The sequence below is a fragment of the Aphis gossypii genome, chromosome 1 (genome assembly GCF_020184175.1).
Source record: "Aphis gossypii isolate Hap1 chromosome 1, ASM2018417v2, whole genome shotgun sequence".
Taxonomy (NCBI): domain Eukaryota; kingdom Metazoa; phylum Arthropoda; class Insecta; order Hemiptera; family Aphididae; genus Aphis; species Aphis gossypii.
In genome coordinates this window covers 11,236,273-11,255,731 of record NC_065530.1, presented here as the reverse complement: position 1 = coordinate 11,255,731, position 19,459 = coordinate 11,236,273, and the positions used below count along the sequence as shown (strand labels likewise).

At 29.3% G+C, this 19,459-nt stretch overlaps 1 protein-coding gene across 1 annotated transcript in view; it reads right to left on the bottom strand.

Moving 5' to 3' along the window:
• Positions 1 to 19,459, bottom strand: part of LOC114128166 (titin) — a 106,804-nt gene that overhangs the window by 76,974 nt on the left and 10,371 nt on the right. Inside the window, 44 exon segments of the mRNA XM_050206219.1 lie at positions 108 to 294; positions 362 to 533; positions 596 to 827; positions 911 to 1,044; positions 1,290 to 1,443; positions 1,504 to 1,765; positions 1,948 to 2,346; positions 2,410 to 2,616; positions 3,624 to 4,163; positions 4,220 to 4,633; positions 4,711 to 4,969; positions 5,060 to 5,465; positions 5,530 to 5,650; positions 5,718 to 6,007; positions 6,091 to 6,363; positions 6,445 to 6,621; positions 6,685 to 7,044; positions 7,219 to 7,476; positions 7,538 to 7,681; positions 7,796 to 8,050; positions 8,124 to 8,267; positions 8,331 to 8,588; positions 8,661 to 8,919; positions 8,989 to 9,125; positions 9,210 to 9,466; positions 9,543 to 9,681; positions 9,756 to 10,559; positions 10,630 to 10,773; positions 10,852 to 11,106; positions 11,377 to 11,775; positions 11,835 to 11,978; positions 12,066 to 12,729; positions 12,798 to 12,934; positions 13,043 to 13,300; positions 13,379 to 13,559; positions 13,855 to 14,002; positions 14,071 to 14,287; positions 14,367 to 14,642; positions 14,717 to 14,860; positions 14,936 to 15,193; positions 15,259 to 15,402; positions 15,466 to 15,695; positions 15,768 to 16,012; positions 16,085 to 16,231. Of these exon segments, the coding sequence (XP_050062176.1) occupies positions 108 to 294; positions 362 to 533; positions 596 to 827; positions 911 to 1,044; positions 1,290 to 1,443; positions 1,504 to 1,765; positions 1,948 to 2,346; positions 2,410 to 2,616; positions 3,624 to 4,163; positions 4,220 to 4,633; positions 4,711 to 4,969; positions 5,060 to 5,465; positions 5,530 to 5,650; positions 5,718 to 6,007; positions 6,091 to 6,363; positions 6,445 to 6,621; positions 6,685 to 7,044; positions 7,219 to 7,476; positions 7,538 to 7,681; positions 7,796 to 8,050; positions 8,124 to 8,267; positions 8,331 to 8,588; positions 8,661 to 8,919; positions 8,989 to 9,125; positions 9,210 to 9,466; positions 9,543 to 9,681; positions 9,756 to 10,559; positions 10,630 to 10,773; positions 10,852 to 11,106; positions 11,377 to 11,775; positions 11,835 to 11,978; positions 12,066 to 12,729; positions 12,798 to 12,934; positions 13,043 to 13,300; positions 13,379 to 13,559; positions 13,855 to 14,002; positions 14,071 to 14,287; positions 14,367 to 14,642; positions 14,717 to 14,860; positions 14,936 to 15,193; positions 15,259 to 15,402; positions 15,466 to 15,695; positions 15,768 to 16,012; positions 16,085 to 16,231 (11,233 nt within the window).

The following is a 19,459-nucleotide window of genomic DNA, read 5'->3' as shown; positions in this document are numbered from 1 at the left end:
TATTTTGACATAGGTACTTTATAAATTATAACGTTCACAATCATAAAAAAAAGTAATATAAAGCATTTTCCATTGTTTTTTATGATTTAAACCATATTTATACTTACGTCTTGGTGAATTTTTCAAAACTCCTCTGTAATCGTCATGTCTTGAATTCACTGTGAGCATTGTTTCCACACGAGTCTCTCCACATGCATTTCTAGCAATAACTTCAACTTTACCATGGTCATATTGCCTTGTTTTTGGTATGTCAAGATGCCACATACCATCGTAATTTAATTTGTATCTCATTCCCTATAATAAGCAGTTTATTAATATTAACTAATACATTTTACAAACCCAAAATTTATTTAAGACTTACATTCACAACTGTGTTTCCATTGACTAGCCACATAACTCTTGGTCTTGGGAAACCAGTAACTCTACAACAGAATCTAGCCCAATCACCTTCACATATAGTGACAGGTTCCGGTTTGCTTACAAATTGTGGAGGTTCTCTACGTTTTTCTTCTTCTTCTTTCATTTCAGGTGTTCTAAGAACGTTATAAGCCAATCAGAAACATGTAAGTTTATTGTATTATTTAATTTTACTTACACTTGCCACGATGCTTCCATTTCTCTTATTTTTTCAATACTCTTCATTCCTTTAGGAAGCTGAGAATCATAAATGATACCTGGCTTACCAGATGTTTTTATAGTGGCTCTTGTTTCATCTTGACCATATAAATTAGTAGCTCTACAAACATATTCGCCGCTGTCTTCAGGATATATCCAACCAAAATTCATTGCAACATATCCAAAGTCATAAATTGGATTAAATCTATTCTCTGTAAAATAATAATAAGATAATAATTACTACATTGATAATTTCGTACATGTATAATATTATGTATTTATTAATTAAACATACTATGTCTTAATGGTTTGCCATTTAAAAACCACTCAACCTTCATATTAGGATCACCAACTGGAGCTAATTGACATTCAAATTTGGTTGATTCCATTTCAACTAACGACAACTGATCTTTAATTTGGGTAACAAATCTAAAATTAACATTTAAAAAAATACATTATATTTTTTTTCTTTCTTTTACATAGCGAAATATTGGCGAATTATGATTAGGATATCTTTATTAACATAAAGATATAAATAAAATGAATAATAATAAAAAACAGAAAATAATAGTACAACTATAAGTTAAATAAATTATTTTTCTAAAAGGTGACAATCAGATCATCCATTGTTTCTCTCTAAAAAAAGAAGTACATAAAATAAGAAAAAAAATTACCTTGGTGGTTGTTTCTTTTCAACTTCATACAAATCATCTATGGTCAAATGAATCTCAGATGTGTATTTTTTAATAGCTGCTTCCATTTGAGTCAAAGCCTCAGACTTTTTCATACCTTTTGGTACTTGGTTTTGAAGTAATATTGTTGGGAGCTCTATAAATTAAAAAATAAAATTTCAGTATATTTTAAGATTAAAAATGAATGTAAACATACGTTTGCAGGTGACCATAGCTTTAGTAATCGCTTCACCATGGTCATTTACAGCTCTACAAATATACTCTCCTGAATCTTCAGAATACATGGACAGTATATCCAAAGATACAAAACCCAAATCAAATATAGACTTATATCTATGGCCTGAAGGTAATGGTTTACCATTTCTGTACCACTCTACTCTTAACTTTGGATCATTTTTAGGTTCAACTCTAGTTTCAAAATGTACAGAACTTGCTTCTTCGACTGTTGTTGATTCAATCTGTGTATCAAAATTTAACATTATTATTTCAATAACACCATTATATTAATATTAAAATAAAATTATTAAACATTAAATCAAACAATATTGTTAAAGTAAATTATTTAAATTTGTTTTATAATATAAGTCTAAAAATAAAAGAAACTAAATTTAATATTTATAATAGTTTTTTTTTTTTTTACCTGAGATAAGAATTTTGGTGGCATTGCTTCTATTTCATCATGGATTTTCTTTTCTTGTACTGGCCCTTGCTCTAATGCTTTTAATTTTTCTCCACTCATTCCTTCGGGTAATTGTGACTCTAATATGACATTTTGTTTGGCAATGCACGTTAATTTTGCTTTTGTAAAGGCAGTTCCCCATTTATTTGTTGCACGGCATATATATTCGCCAGAATCTCGAGAGTAAACATAATCCATGTCTAAAGATATAAATCCAAAATCATTTATCACATGTACACGTGAACCAGTAGCAAAAGGTTTTCCATTGAAAAACCAATCAATCCTTAAAGTAGAATCATTAACAGGTTCCACTCTACATTCAAAATGAACGGATTTGGCTTCTTGTACATCCAATGCATCCTAAATAATTTTTATTATTATTTTGGATTCTTAATTACAAATTATAAATGAGAAATTATTCACCTTCAGTTCTACAGTAAACCTAGGAGGATTTGGTTTTTCATCTTCAGCCAATATTTCTTCCTTTTTATACATATTCTCTTCAAGCTTTTGAATACTTTTTGTACCAGATCTGAATGTGTTAGGCAATTGAGGTTCTAAAACTATACCTTGCCGGCCTTTAACTTGTAACTTACATGTTACTGTTGCTTCTCCGTGTTTATTAGTGGCCTAAAATCAGAATTGCAAAACTTTTTTATGTTTATATTTTATATACTAAATACATTTTGTTATTATTAGTTTATTAATAAATATATGTCATAATATATTAAAATATAGGTTATCTTTATCAAATACAGACTATATAGATACTTCTGTGTATGTCAAGGAATGAATTTATTGTTACTAAATTAATGAAGGTTTTAACATTGATTTAATCACTGATTAGAAATTATGAAAGTATAAATAAAAAAATAATAGCCAAATAAAATATCCATAATTTTAAAATGTTCTATGGTTTGGTCCAGACTTTGATGGCAATAATACAATAATATTATCATAAGTTACTTTGTAAATAAAAAACAAAATGCATCAAAATTGTTTGATAATAATATGACATATACACGCAGCCAATTATAAAATGTACCTATACTACAAGAATTGATATTTTAAAAATGAATAAAGTAATTTCATTTATTAATATTTCAATTATTTAATTAAGTCCTTTAACTATATGTCAATACTATTATTGTCATTAATAATATTATGTATTTATTAATTCATTATCTAATACCCGATTGGATAATTTTCACAGGAGTACAATTAATAACTTTAAATAATATAGTTATGATAATAATTTTAATTTATAATAATACACTAACTTAAAAAATAACAGTCATTGCAATATATATTTGTGGCAAAGAATAATATTTATATATATTATAGAATAGAGACTCGGAATGGGTGGAGTATCAGGGGACTTGGAAATACATACAGAATAAGAAAATGAGTGCATCATATATGCCATCAATAATTCTCAAAATACACTTTAAATGACTTCAAATATTCTATCTATTAAGGTAGCTAAGCCTAATACATGTAAGATACAAGTATAATATTATAGTAGTGGGTGATTGATATTGAGAATATGATTATATAGTATTTATATTATACAATCAATACTATTTTTTATATTATTTACATAATATAGCTAAGACTGTAAATTAACAAAAACTAACCTTGCAAGTATATAGACCAGAATCTCTAATATAAACACCAGCTACTTCAAGGATAACAAATCCAAAATCATTAATTGTTTTAATACGTGATCCGGCCGATAACACTTTGCCATTATGGAACCAAGTAACCGTCATGCTAGCATCATTAGATGGTACAAGCCTGCATTCAAAATGAGCCAGCGAATTTTCTGATAAACTAAGATCAGCTGGTGTAGTAATGAATTCTGGTGCCCTTCCCAAATCGTCTTCAGTTTCAATAGGAGCTCTTGATTTTCCAAGACCTTCAAGTTCTGCAATTCTATCGATAGTAGTGTCCATTCCTTTTGGAAGCTGAGATTCCACAATGATACTTCTCTTTCCTTGAACTTTCATGCTGGCTGTAGTAACAGCTTCACCATAATGATTGGAAGCTCGGCATGAATATTCTCCAGAATCTTCAGGATATACTGGAGATATTTCCAATATAACAAAACCAAATTCACAGAATGTTCTAAATCTAGAACCTGCTTTTAATGGTTTTCCATTCCAGAACCATTCCACCTAATAATTTATTACATTATTAAAACTGACTTTGAAACATTAATTTGTAAATTTACCTTTAAGTTAGGATCATCAACAGGTGTCAGGCGACCTTCAAAATGTGCACTCTCACCTTCTCGCAAACTATCAATATTGGATAATGGTTCAGTAAACATTGGAGCTTGACGATTTTCTACAGAAACTTTTTCATCTTTAACTCTAAGTGTTAAATCTTCAAGAGTTTGAATTTTTTCTAATCCCCCTTCCATTCCTCGAGGAAGTTGGGAATCTAAGATCAAGTTCGTTTTTGAGGAACAACGCAAATTTGCCTTAGTAGTATCATTTCCTGCTTTATTGGATGCTCTACACTCATATACACCAGAGTTTTCTTCATAACAATAAAGTATATCCAATATTACAATACCAAAATCATGGAATGTTCTAAATCTATGACCGTGTTGTAGCTTTTCACCATTGAAATACCATTCAACCTAAAAAAAAAAAATAGAATACATATATAAAAACTAAAAACTATTTTTAAGGTTAATAACAGAATTCCAAAACATACAACAAGATTTGGATCATTCACTGGTGTAACACGAGCTTCAAAGTGAGCACTTTGCCCTTCTTTCAAATTTGTTATATCAACTAATTGAGTTGTAAATTTAGGAGCTTCTGATACAGGAGATGATGCAAATCCAACTGGTTGTCCTGTAGCATTTTCTAACTCATGAATTCTAGCCAAGGAACTAGGTTGCAATGAATCTAAATACACACCACCTTTTCCAGAGTATTGAATAGAGGCTTTAGTTATATCTTCACCATACCTTGATGAAAAATTTTTTTTTTTTATTATTTTATTAATAATTACATATATTACTTTTAAATAGTTTTAATAATAATAAATTTAAACCCACTTATTGCTTGCTTTACACACATATTCTCCAGAATCGTGGTTTTGTATATATGCTATATCCATGACGACAAATCCAAAATCGGAAATCATTTTTACACGATTTTTGTGTAATAATGGTTTACCGTTGTGGAACCATTCTACTTTTAAATCTGGGTCATTGACTGGTATTAATGTGCATTCAAAATGTGCAGAATCTCCATCCTTTAAGCCAACCAGAGTCTGAATTTGAGATGTGAATTTTGGTTTTTGACCAGTTATTCTTTCTACACATTCTAGTGTAACACTCATCTCTGCAGATCCATAGTCATTTGTTGCTTTACAAGTGTAAGTACCTGTATCAGCTATTTTAGTACCAAGAATTTCAAGAACAACCATTCCAAATGCATAGATTGTACGAATACGATGACCTAGACAATTTTAAATGAAATTAATACACAAACATTCAAAACTCGAACCAAATAGTCGACTTACTAGCTTCGATGGCATTTCCATTGTAGAACCATTCAACAACCATTTTCTGATCACCAACAGGTGTTAATGAAGCTTCATAATGAGCAATTTCACCTTCACTTAAGAATCCAAGATCTTTGAACTACATCAATAAAATAAAAATTTAACATTAAAAAAATATGATTTAATGTAACTTTTATTTATATTACTTGTGAAGTGAAAACAGGTGCGTGTCCAGTTTCTCTATCTGTAATTCCTTGTTTTTGCCTTTGTAGAGATTCTTCTAAACTTTGAATTTTTTCCAAACCTTCTTCTCCTTTTGGATGTTGAGTATGCTCAATTAATCCTTTGTTGCTACTGCAATAAACAGTTGTTGAAGTATATGTTTCTCCAGAATGGTTATATGCTTTGCAAGTATACACTCCTTGATCTCGTTCATATACATCAGTTAAATCCAAACTTATAAAACCAAAATCATTGTTTGTCTTAAAACGTGATCCTAAAATTCAAATTAAATTTTTCTAAAAATTATTATCTGAAGTTGTCACATAAATAAGCTCAACATCAATAATTTAATTTTACCTAAATCAAGTACTTTTCCATTAAAGTACCATTCAATTTTGAGATTGGGGTCATTCTTAGGTTCAACTTGTGCCTCCAAATGCAGTGGCTTACTTTCAGCTAATATGAATTCAGCTTCAAGAGGTACAACAAATATTGGTTTTGGGAAAGTTGCATCAGGCAAAGATGCTTGACGTTGATATTTAGAAGCAAGATTATCTTCCACTTTTTGTACCTTTTCTAATCCAGTTTTTCCTTGTGGATGTTGTGTGTCTAAATGAATGCCTTGGAGACCTTAATGATAATAATTATTATTATTTTATAGTCTATAGGCAAACTTGAAACTAATATAAATATTTAACTTGATGGTATTACCTGTACATTTTAATGTCCCGGTAGTTACAGCCTGGCCTTTGCTATTACTAGCTCTACAAGTGTATATTCCAGAATCTTCTGAATATGCATGGTGTATATCTAATGTGACAAAACCAAAATCATAGGCTGACTTGAATCTTGATGCACTTTGAAGTGGTTTTCCATTTACAAACCAATCTGTCAAATATATATACAATGATTAATCAAAATTCAATAATATATTTTCAAATGTTTAAATACCAATTTTCAAAGTTGGATCTTTGGAAGGTTCTACTTGACATTCAAAATGAACATCACTTCCTTCTTTACATTCCCAGTTATTAAGATGAGAAATGAATACAGGACTTTCAAAAACTGGTTCTGGTCCTTCAACACGTCCAGCATGTGGTTTTTCCAAATCTTCAATTTTTGAAAGTGATTCAGGGTGTAAAGTGTTACTTATTAACCAATGGCTATCTGATATTTTTAATGTACAAGTTGAAACAGCTTCGCCCAACATGTTAGATGCTTTGCATGTATAGATGGCTGAATCATCTGGTCTTAAACTATTTATTGCTAATGTAACCAAACCAAAATCAAAAGTACTGCGTATTCTTGAACCTAAAATATTAAATATTATTAAAATAAATAATAAAAGCATTAATAAAATACAAGTGATTATTTAAGTAGGTAACCAAAATATATTTACATACAATTGTATACAATTTTGTTTTAAGTTTTTAGTTAATTAATAAAAATCAATAATAAATTAATAAATTATAAATCAAAACATACCAGTTGTCAATGCCACTCCATTTTTGAACCATTCAATTCGAAGATTAGGGTCTGCTCTAGGTTCTACTTGAGCTTCTAAATGAACATGCTGACCTTCAGCTAAACGGTCTTGATTTTGCAAATGTGAAGTGAAAACAGGTGCTTGTTGTGGTCTTGTATCAATGAACATTTCAGGAACTTTATTCATTTCTGCTTCTTTAAGCTGAATTTTTTCCCATGCATCAGGTTGTAATGGTTCATGAACAATCGAAGAGCGATCTAAAGTAATAATTTTGAATAATTAAATACAACAAATAATATATATTGAGGTAGTATTTACGTTTTATTTTCATGGAAGTGGAAGAAACAGCTTCTCCAGCTCTGTTAATTGCTTTACATGTATAAACTCCAGAATCTTCTGCGACAGTTGAACTGATGTCTAATGTCACAAAGCCAAAATCATTTGTTACATGGAATCTTGAACCTATATAAAAAAAATGAAAATAAAATGTAAATCACAAATAAATATACATTAAAACAATTAGTTAAAACATATTTATGTTTTAAATTATTTAAAAATTTGAATTGTACAACTTACCCATTTTTAGTTCAACTCCATTAACATACCACTCAAAACGTAATGTTGGATCACCTACTGGTACAACTCTACACTCAAAATGAGCATGTTGACCTTCAATAAGTTCTGAAGGGCCTGTAAGAAGTTGTGTGAAAATTGGTTTCTCAAATGATCTCTCTGCCTCTTCTCTTTTCAATGGTTCTTGACCACGTTCTAATTCAACAATTTTTCTAAGACCTTCTGGATGTTGACTTTCTAACTGAATATCAGATTTTGCTAATAAAAAAAAAAGGTTTTCATAAAAATTAATAAAAATAACAATTATTAACTTTTCTTTTTATCTATTTACTTCTAACTCTCATAGAGGCTGTTGAAACCGCCTCTCCAAGAGCATTTGTAGCTTTACAGCTATATACCCCATTATCTTCATCTCTTACATGAGAAATATCTAGAGATATATAACCAAAGTCATATGTTTTTGTAATCCTTGAACCTAAAATAAAATGTTTACAAATATTATATTATATTTCAAATTGACTAAAAATTCTACTATTACTTGTTTCTAATGGTTTTTCATTTCTAAACCATTCAACAGTCATCGACGCATCGCCAATAGGGATGAGACGACATTCAAAGTGAGCTGTTTGTCCTTCATTTATGCTGTCAATGTTTTGTAGAGGTTGTGTGAACATTGGTCTTTGTTTTGATATAGGTTCTGAATAATCAGCACGTTTGAAAGGTACAGCCATTTCTAACTCTTTTATTTTTTCTAATCCTTCAGGCCTTTGAGAATCCAAAATTATACTTCCACCTCCTATTATATAAAACATTAAACATTTTATTCATGTTTAAAATTATATATTTTATATTTTAAATTATTAAATACCTTGAACTAATAAATTGATACTAGAAGTAGCTTGACCCAATTCATTGGTAGCTTTAACAGTATATTTTCCAGCATCTTCCGGAACAACATGGCCAATATCCAAAGATATGTAACCAAAATCATATGTAGTATGGAAACGAGAAGCAGATCCAAGTGGTTTGTCATTATGGAAGAACTCAACTTTCAATTTAGAATCGTGTACAGGTTTTACTTGACACTCAAAGTGGGCTGTTTTTCCTTCAGCTACCTCAGTAGTGCCCTGTTAAAATAATAATTATTATGTTATTTAATACTATTAAAAATTAATAAGAGTAAAATAAAAATATACCCATAGACTGGTTAATGAAGGTGCTGTTGGTGGAGGCTCATCGATTTCAAGTTTTGCTGGGTGTCCTTGCGCTTCAAGTTCACGAATCTTTTCTAATCCATCAGGATGCTGCGTTTCTAAGTAGATACTTCTACGAGCTGAATTAAAATAAATATTGTAAATGTATATAATATATTCTACAATTTAAAAGATATAACATTATCATAAATTAAATAACTTACAGGCAACATTAATTTGACAAGTATTTACTGCTTCCCCTTTTTTATTAGTGGCTTTACACATATAAGTACCAGAATCTTCAGCATATGCATACAAAATATCCAATGCAACATATCCAAAATCATGTGTAGTCTTAAAACGATGACCTGTTTTAATTGCTACTCCATTAACGAACCATTCTATTTTCAAATCAGCATCATTAATTGGTTCAATTCGAGTTTCTAAATGAGCGTGTTCGCCTTCTTTCAATAATTCAAGGCTAAACATACACAAATTAAATAATTGTTAAGTACAAAAATATAATGTTAAATATAAATTTAAATAATTATATTTACCTATTAAGAGGTGTGAGGAATACTGGTTTTTGAAGTTCAAATACAGCTTCTTGAGCTGTAGGTCTTTCATAAGCTTCAAGTTGTTTAATTTTTTTTAATCTATCTTCATCCAATGTATCCAACTGAAGACCAGATTTAGCTATATAAATAAAAGTTGTAATTTAATACATTAATAAAAATCTTAACAATTATTTATTGATAAAAAAAACTTACAATCCACTGTTACAATGCAAGTAGTAACTGCTTCTCCAGCAGCATTTTTAGCTTTGCACATATATGTACCCGAGTCTTCAGGATAAGCATAAAGTACATCCAAAGCAACAAATCCAAAATCATAAACTGTCTTAAATCTATGGCCTTGAGGAATTGGTATTCCGTTTCTAAACCACTCAACCTTCATAGTTGGGTCATTAACTGGAATTAATGTAGCTTCAAGATGTACACTTTGCCCCTCTGGAAGATGTTCTATATTCTTAAGAGGTCGTCCAAATTGTGGTTTCTCTGTCATTAAAACATCTTCAGCAGCTGCTCTTTTAAATCTAGAGTCATCTTCTAAATACTGTATTTTATTCAAAGCTCCTTGATGTTGAGTATCACTAATAATAGATGCTCGAGATTGAACACTTAGCTTAACTGATGACTCAGCCCTACCAAATTTATTAATAGCTCTACAAGTATATTCTCCAGAATCTTCTGGTAAAGCCGATAAAACATCCAATGATGCAAAACCAAAATCATAAGTTGTTCTAAATCTATGTCCTGTTTGTAATGGTTTTCCATTGTGTAACCATTCTAATTGTAGTGTATGATCAGGATAAGGTTCTATACGACATTCATAATGGGCACTTTGACCTTCAATTAAACTTTCAGTTCCATTTAATGGCACAATAAACTTAGGCGCTTCAGTAACTTCCACTTCTTTTTGTTCTACTCGCTTGTACTTGCTAGAATCTTCGAGCTGTCTTAATTTATCTAATGCTGCTTCATGTTGACTTTCCAATTGAAGAGAAGCTTTAGCTAAAAAAATGTATTATTTTAAAATTGTTACATTCTTATAGTTAACAAATAAGTTTAAAAAAATGCTCACAATGCACATTCAGAGTGGCTGAAGTGACTGCTTGTCCTAAATCATTTATAGCTCTGCATGTGTAAGTACCAGAATCCTCGGGATAAACATATTTAAGATTAAGAGCAACATAACCAAAATCATGCATTGTTGATACACGATTAGCTGAAAATGATAAATTAAAATTATATTATTTTAAAAATAGTTTATCATTATAAATAATATATTGAACAGTATACATACATGCTTGAATAGGAATTCCATTTCTTAACCATTCTACTTTTAATTTATCATCACCCACTGGTATTAATCTTGCCTCAAAATGAGCAGGCTGACTTTCAATCATTGTAATATCTCTCATAGGTTGAGTAAATACTGGAGCTTGTGTTACTACATCTTCTATAATTGATTGACGTTGATAACGATTTGAGTTTTCAAGCTGAGCTAAACGACCTAATGCATCCTCGTGTTGAGATTCCAAATAGATTGACTTTCTCGCTGAAATTATATTAAATTGTAATGATTAATAACTAAATATTAAAATATATAAGAGGTATACCTCAGTGGTGAATTGGACCAATTAGGCAAAACAATTTATAAAAAAAAAAAATCTAACTGTATAACTTAACACAACTATAAAAAAAAAAAAAATCTTTTATAATTGTATATAATTATATAATTTGTATTAATTAATGTTTATTTTAATATTTATTTTTGGCCAATAAATTATCTTATCTATCTATCTATCATATTATATTATAAACTCACATTGAACATTGAGATTTCCTGATGTAATAGATTGTCCTAACCAATTAGTTGCACGACATGTATATGTGCCAGAATCTTCAGGTAAACATTGAAGAATATCCAATGCAACAAATCCAAAGTTATTAGTTTCGGTAAATCGAGATCCAAATTTAATTGGAACATTATTATGGAACCATTCAACTTTCATGGTGTTATCAGATACCGGGATTAATCTGCATTCAAAATGAGCTCGTTGGCCTTCTTTAATATCACAATGCTTCAATGAAGTAGTGAAAATTGGAGCCTGAGTGGTTGTTTCTTCAATGTCTTCTCTTCTGTGATATCTAGATTTTTCTTCAAGATACTGAATTTGTTCCAGACCCATTTCATTTTGAGTATCTGTTACAATACTGGATGAACCTGCATACAAATAAAATTAATACACTAGACTATATTTAAGTAATAATAAAATAATTTACTTCTGCATGTTAAATGAGCATTTGTTTCATCAACACCAAGTAAATTAACAGCACGACATGTATAAATTCCAGAATCTTCTTCAATGACATCTATGATATCTAAGGCTACATATCCGAAATCGTGGATAGGTCTGAAGCGATGACCTATAAAATAATAAAAATATTTTTTTTGTTTTGAGATAGAATAATAAAAATGTATATAGTTAATTTATTATTTCAACATAATCTTACCAATAATGATTGGTTTTCCATTTTTAAACCACTGAACTTCTAGATTAGAATCAGTGACTGGCTCTAATTTACATTCAAAATGAGCATGCTGCCCTTCTTTTAAATTTTCCACATTCTTTGGTTTGGTCAAAAAACGAGGTTTTATTTTAACAGATTCTTCAATCATTTCAGCTTTTTTGTATCTCGCTGAATCTTCTAGATATTGTATTTTTTCTAGACCATGTGGATGTTGTGAATCTAATATTAAATTCTGTTTAGCAATTACTTTCACTGAACTAGAAGTAACAGCTTCGCCCATTTCGTTTCTAGCTTGGCAAGTATATACCCCAGAATCTTCAGGATACACACTTAACAAATCCAATGCTACATAATCAAAATCATAGGCAGGGCGGAATCTATGTCCTGTTTTCACTGGACGTCCGTTGACCAACCAATCTATTTTCATAGTCGGATCTCCAACCGGTTTTAATCTACATTCCAAATGTACGTTTGTACCTTCAGATGTCTGTATATTATGTAACGGTTTGGTGAACTGTGGACCTTGCATAATGCTTTCTTCTTCAATTGTCATTTTTTGATATCTTGATGCATCTTCTAACATTTGTATCTGTTCTAATGCATACTCATTTTGACTTTCAGTTAAAATGTCTGATCGGCATAATACCTGTGTAAAATTAAAAATAGTATTCGATAACATTCATATTAAAATAATATAATAGATGTAACATTTACATTGACACATGCAGATGTATGAGCTGATCCTAAATGGTTTGTAGCTCTAACAGTGTATTCACCAGAGTCAATTGATGTGACATGTATGATATCCAAAGCAACATATCCAAAATCATAGTATGTACGGAATCTTGAACCTTTTGAAAGCAAAATATTTTGATAGATTATTTATATTACATATTTGTATAGACTTATTCAATTAAAGGTCAATGAAATTATTACAGCAAATTTTAATTAATAATTACCGACTGTTACAGGTTTCCCATTTTGGAACCATTCAACTCTCATTGTAGGATCACCCATAGGCTCAAGGCGACATTCCAAATGAACATTTTTACCCTCATTCAATGGTGCAGGGTCACTTAATGGTTGTATGAATATAGGTTTTGACTTTGAAATTTCCTCAATATCATATTGAGGTTCAGTGAATTTTTTAGACTCAAGATAAGGAGCTTTTTCAACTACTCCACGATGCATAGTAGATGTATCAATATTTGAACGAACTAAAAAATAATTTTTTAATTAGATACTAACAAATAATTAATTATACAATAAAGAATGAATGAATTTTTGTAAATTACCTTCAACTTGCATTGTAGCTGACAGCTGAGCCTCTCCCAAGGCATTTCTTGCGACAACCACATATGTACCGCTATCTTCAGCTCTTACACCAAGAATATCCAAAGCCACATAACCAAAATCATGATATGTTTGAATTCTATTAGCGCTCATTATAACTCTTCCATTAAAATACCATTCAATCTGTAATCATAATGAATATTTAAAAATATAAATAAGTATAATCTGAAAAAAAAAATATTTTTTTTGATATAACTAGTCAATAAAGATAAATTTATTCTAAATAATAACGACTCTTACAAATAAATTATAAAAGTACTTATAAAAGAATATTTTAAGATATTAATAATTGGTATATTTATAAATTATTAATCTGAAAGTTGAATTAATGTCATGTTGGTTTATTTTTATAAATTAATAAAATATCAAAATATTATTAGAAAGTATAGGTACAATATGAAAACAAAGTAATAATTACTTTCATAGTCACATCATTTTGAGGTTCAACTCGAACTTCAAAATGAGCTCTTTGCCCTTCAGCAATTTTATTTGTTCCTTTTAATGGTCCAAGAAATCTAGGTTTTTGTGTAACAACGGTTTCTTCTTCTGCCTTTCGTTTATTCTTCCTAAAATTTTAGTTCAATTAAAAATCATTTGAAAAATTTAATTTAAATATTGTCTTTCATCAATTTACCTTGAATCTTCCAAATATTGGAATCGTTCAAGACCTCCAGGATGTTGGCTATCTTGTACTACATCTTTTTTAGTAAGAACAGTTAATGTAGCAGATGTTGAAGCATCTCCTAAATTATTAAAAGCTCTGCAAGTATATGTTCCGATATCAAAAGCAGTTACATATTTTATTGTTAATGCAACATATCCAAAGTTGAAAAATACAGTCATTCTTGAACCTAAAATAAATTATCATTATTTAAATTAATATTATAATAAACTGTTAATATTTATAAAATTATTAAAATATATACATACTAGCTTCAACTGGTTTACCATCCTTTAACCATACTACTTGAAGCGTTGAATCTCCTAATGGTTCTAATCTTGCTTCAAAATGAGCAAAACCGCCTTCTTTAATGTTTTGCTGATCTTTAATTGGCGTTTTAAATTGTGGTGGTGCTACACTTTCAGGTGCACTTATTTTATATTCTTGATTTTTTTGTTGTAAGTAGGATTGTTCTAAAGCTTCAGTTTGATCAATATACCTTTGCTGTTCTGGGTAGCCTAAATCGCCTGTAATACTGCTATGAGCTAATAAATTAAAAAAAAAAAAATTAACAATAAAATTATCATTTTAAAATGTTCATAAATAATTTATTGCTAACCTATCACATTTAATGTTGATGTACTAATAATTTCTCCCCATCGGTTTATAGCTCTTAAAGTATATTCTCCACTATCTTCTGCACGAAGATGCATAATATTTAATGAAACGTAACCAAAATTAAATATTGTTGTTATTCTTGAACCTGAAATAATTATAATATAACAATTAGTATTATTTTTAAAAAGGATAATTTTTTTTATTAACAATTATAACATACTTGCTGTTATAGGTTTTCCATCTTTATACCACTCTACTTTCATTGTTGGATCACTGACTGGGTTGAGCTGAGCTTCGAAATGTGCATTTCTACCTTCTTGTAAATCACCCATATCATGTAATGATTTAACTAAAGTGGGTGGTAATGGCTGAACTTCATCATAGCTATCACTTCTTTGATATTTGGAATAATCTTCCAATTGTTCAATATATTTTAAACTATCTGGATATTGACTGGATTTATCGATTTCATCTCTCCCTATAATATACAATGTAATATGAAAACCCAGAGTTTTCATTAACAAAATAATTGCTCAAACTTACCTTCAACTTTAAGAACAGCAGTAGATTGAGCTGTTCCAGAACTACTTGTCACTCTACATGTATATTCTCCCGCATCTTCGGATATAATGCTCAATAAATCCAAAGCTATGAAACCGTAATTTAATAAAGTCATAGCTCTCGAACCTTGAAATAATAATCAATAGTTAAATAATTTTCAATTAATAATCAAATATTATACAAACTTACTTGCTTGTAATGGGTAACCATTTACAAACCACTCAGCCACCATTGTTGGATCACCGATAGGTTCAATTCTAGCTTCAAAATGAATTCGACCATCTTCTTGTTGAGTTATATCTGCTAGCGGAACAATGAACCGTGGTGGTGGATAAATTTTGTCTTCTTCTGATCGAGGTGTATGGTGTTTTGCTCTCTCAACATGTTTTAGGAAAACAACTTCTGGTTCTGGCTCAGGCCTATGGTAATGATAAAATACAGATTAAGTTTTAAACTAATTTTTTTTCAAATAAATAAAAACCATTACTTACTCAGGTTCAATTACTCGTGTTGGTTTTGGTAGCCTAAGACGTCTGTCTTCAGAGAAGTCTTCGGGGCGAGGTTTCCTTATGATGTTAAGGCGAGCTCGTGTTGCTGTCGATCCAGCTGTGTTTTGAGCTGTGCATTGATACCAACCTGCGTCCGTTGGAGCAGCTCTTGCTATTTCTAATACTGAACCGCCCCCTTCGGTCCATACAGATACCATTCCTGGTTGTTCGCTGATGTTGACACCATCCTAAAATAATAATGTTATTTTAAATTAAGCAATTAAAAATAAAATTAAAAATCATAAAATATTTCAGCATACTTTTTGCCATGTTATTCTTGGTATTGGAGTTCCAACAGCTCTGACACTCAATGTAACTGTTTCTCCTTCACTTATATTTAAAGGTGTAAAACGCTGTACAAACTTTGGAGCAACTACAAGTTCTTTTTCAATGACTCCCAGATTACACTAAATAAATTTAATAAATTAAATTAAATTAATTACTTATAAACTAATTGTGTTAACCCATTAACAAGTGTTATCTTTCTAAAAAAAAAAAATGAGTAAATGTTTTTTTTAGAAAAACATTAATATTTTACTAATAGTAATAAAGTCAATTTGCTATTCATAAATATTTTTAAGACATACAACAGCATACAAATAATATTTATTGATACTTTATCGTTTTCAAATTAATTTTTGAAGGTCAAATTTTGAAATAAAAAATCTACATACCTAAGTAAAAAGTATACATAAATAATATTTCTATTATAAAATATTAACATTATGTAGTTTTTTATTAAGTTTAGGTATTATTATATAAAATATAAGCAAGTATAATGTCGTATAGAATATTCTTTATTACTTCTTGAAAAACATACAACCATTAAAAATAAATAAAATAAACTGGGCTGTGTTTGTTTAATATTGTAATGTATACGTATATGAATTAAATAACCTAATATATTATTATGATCTTTATAGTTTGTATTACAAAAATATATTAATTAGGTATAATAAAATTATAATGTATTTAAATGATAACCTGATTGTAAATAAGAAGCAGGTTTTTTTTAAATAAAATAATAAAAGCCATCAATAATAATAAAAATTAATTTAAAAACATACCTATTTAATCATTTTCTATGGAAGATTTTAATTTTTTTAAAAAGAAAAAAAGCTAAAAGAGCTAAAAGCTAAACTTACTAGATTCTTGATTCCAAATACATAAAATAATATTTTAATGTATTAAAATATAATATAGATCCTGAATCAGATAATGATAAATTATTTTTATATCATTTATCATCATCCGATTCAGAACCCAATCACTGCTCAAAAATTAATCATTTGGTTCATCAATTTATTGTAAAAATTAAGACATATCATTATACAAAATATATAACATACCTATAAATATACAATAAAAAATTAACTGTGATTATAATATATTATAATAAGAGGAAAAATAAAATATCACTTATTATAACTTAGTAATGACTTGTGAGTTATGAGCATTGAATGTATATTAAACTATTACATTCGCCTTCAATGACTTCACTTTTTGAATTTTGGAACACTCAGAATTCAGTACTCAAAAGTTCAAAGTTGACATAAACATTAAGATAAAATATTCAATATTGTAATGAAATAATATATTATATTTTGATAATATACGTATTGTATTTTGGCGGGAACCAGAAGCAGCAACAGCTGAGCTGAGGATCGAGAGTCGTGATAATATTACAAACGTAAAAAACATGATTATATAGGCAACAAAAATTCATACCACAGTCATTTACAAATTTACTATGTACCTACATGACTAGACGACCGTTATACTAACAAGATAAAAAAAGTTCCTTCAATTTGCAAAATTGCAGAAAAATTTTTGGCACAATTGACCTACCCTACCTAGGTACTACCCAGGTACCTAGGTACCTGTACAAAAACAAAATGCGACCAATGACGAATTGACGACCATGAGGACACTAGCGAATGAGTCAACCTCACAGCCCTTCCATAAATACATCTCTGATCCCTGAGTTTAATACTTAATCAGTTTATTACTTATTACCGTAAAATGTTTGAAGCATGTTTTAATCATTTTTTGTTTTGTTTTGTTTTAATTGTGCATCATCAATCTATTTAAAATTTTAAACCCTGTTTTTTGAACACAGTAAGTAGTAAGTAATAAGTAGTAAGTAGGTACCTATATTCCTATAATACTTCTAGCGTAAGGAGCACCGAGCAATTGTTTATGGCTTTTGAAGACTTAGCGATCACGTTACTATCTTATCAATATTTTATTTGGATTTTATAAACATACTACACAGATACCTATTATAGAACTATAGATACACTAACATACTATAAACTTAAAATTACAATAACACGATGATTTAATGCAATGAATTCTAAATGACAGTTGTATGGAGGGAGGCGTTCTTATACAAAGGGGTACCCTTATAGCCTTTTCCCACACCATTGGATCCATCCCTACACGCAGGTGAACAAGCATACAGAATTCAGGTTAAAGAATATTATATTAGACGATTTAAAGACGTAAACAATTAAAAAACGAGCACTTCCTATCCCCCCCCAACAACCATTAATGCTAATTTCTGGCAATAAAAATCGGTATCTATCATACATTCATACATATTATCTACATATTAAGTTCTACACATTTCAAGCATTGATAAACTGATGATAAACAATAAACATTAGTACAAGAATGTTCGATGACCAAAATAAATATGAACAATTTGATAGTTATGATGAAATTTAATGAACAAATAATTTTTAACAAAATCCATATAATTGTCCACTAAGAATCAATTGTTATCATTGTGTTTTTCTTGAATGGGGACGATACCTTATACGTGTAATATTTGTACTGCAATTTCAACAAGTACCTAACACCCGGTGGTCATTTGCCTGCATTATACATAATTAATATACCAGCTGTGATTCTGTTCCAATAAAAAAGTGACAACAATTAAATATTATTTATTTTCAGTTCAGTTACAATTCAGTGACATTATTATTGATCGCCGCCTGTTTATTAATCTCGTAAAAATCTATCTATATAATATACATGTATATCATGTAACGGCATAGAGAACACATAACTTGGTACCCGCAGAGCGTCGAATGACCTCACTCGCACATTATGTCGTACAGGAATCTAGGGAAAAAGGACAGCTTATTTATTTATAATAATTAATATTGTATTAAGTTTTGTCGATTATATTATTAATTATATTATATAATAATAATAGCAATAGCAATTCAGAGTATTCAGAGTAATGAATGTATTGATTGTATTTTATTTTTTTTTTTGATTTTTATCAAAAATTTCATTCAACTTAAATAATTTTTCTGGTGAGAACATGAATGGTCGATCAGTAATTTTAAAAAACGTCAAAGAAAATAAGAAAAAAAAATTAAAACAAGGGTTATCATGTAAAAATAATGTAAGCATTTAGCTCATACAGCAACACGTGCCACGTACCTACATATAAAAAAATGAATCACTCTGTACCGGCTGTACCCTGCAAGTTTCGATCGTACTTGAGATAATTTATGTTTATCCACAAAACCGTGTTTAAAATTTAAAAAAAATAAAATTTTACTTTATAATAATAAAAATCATTTCACGTATTTATTTATTCGATTTGTATTTTTTTCAGT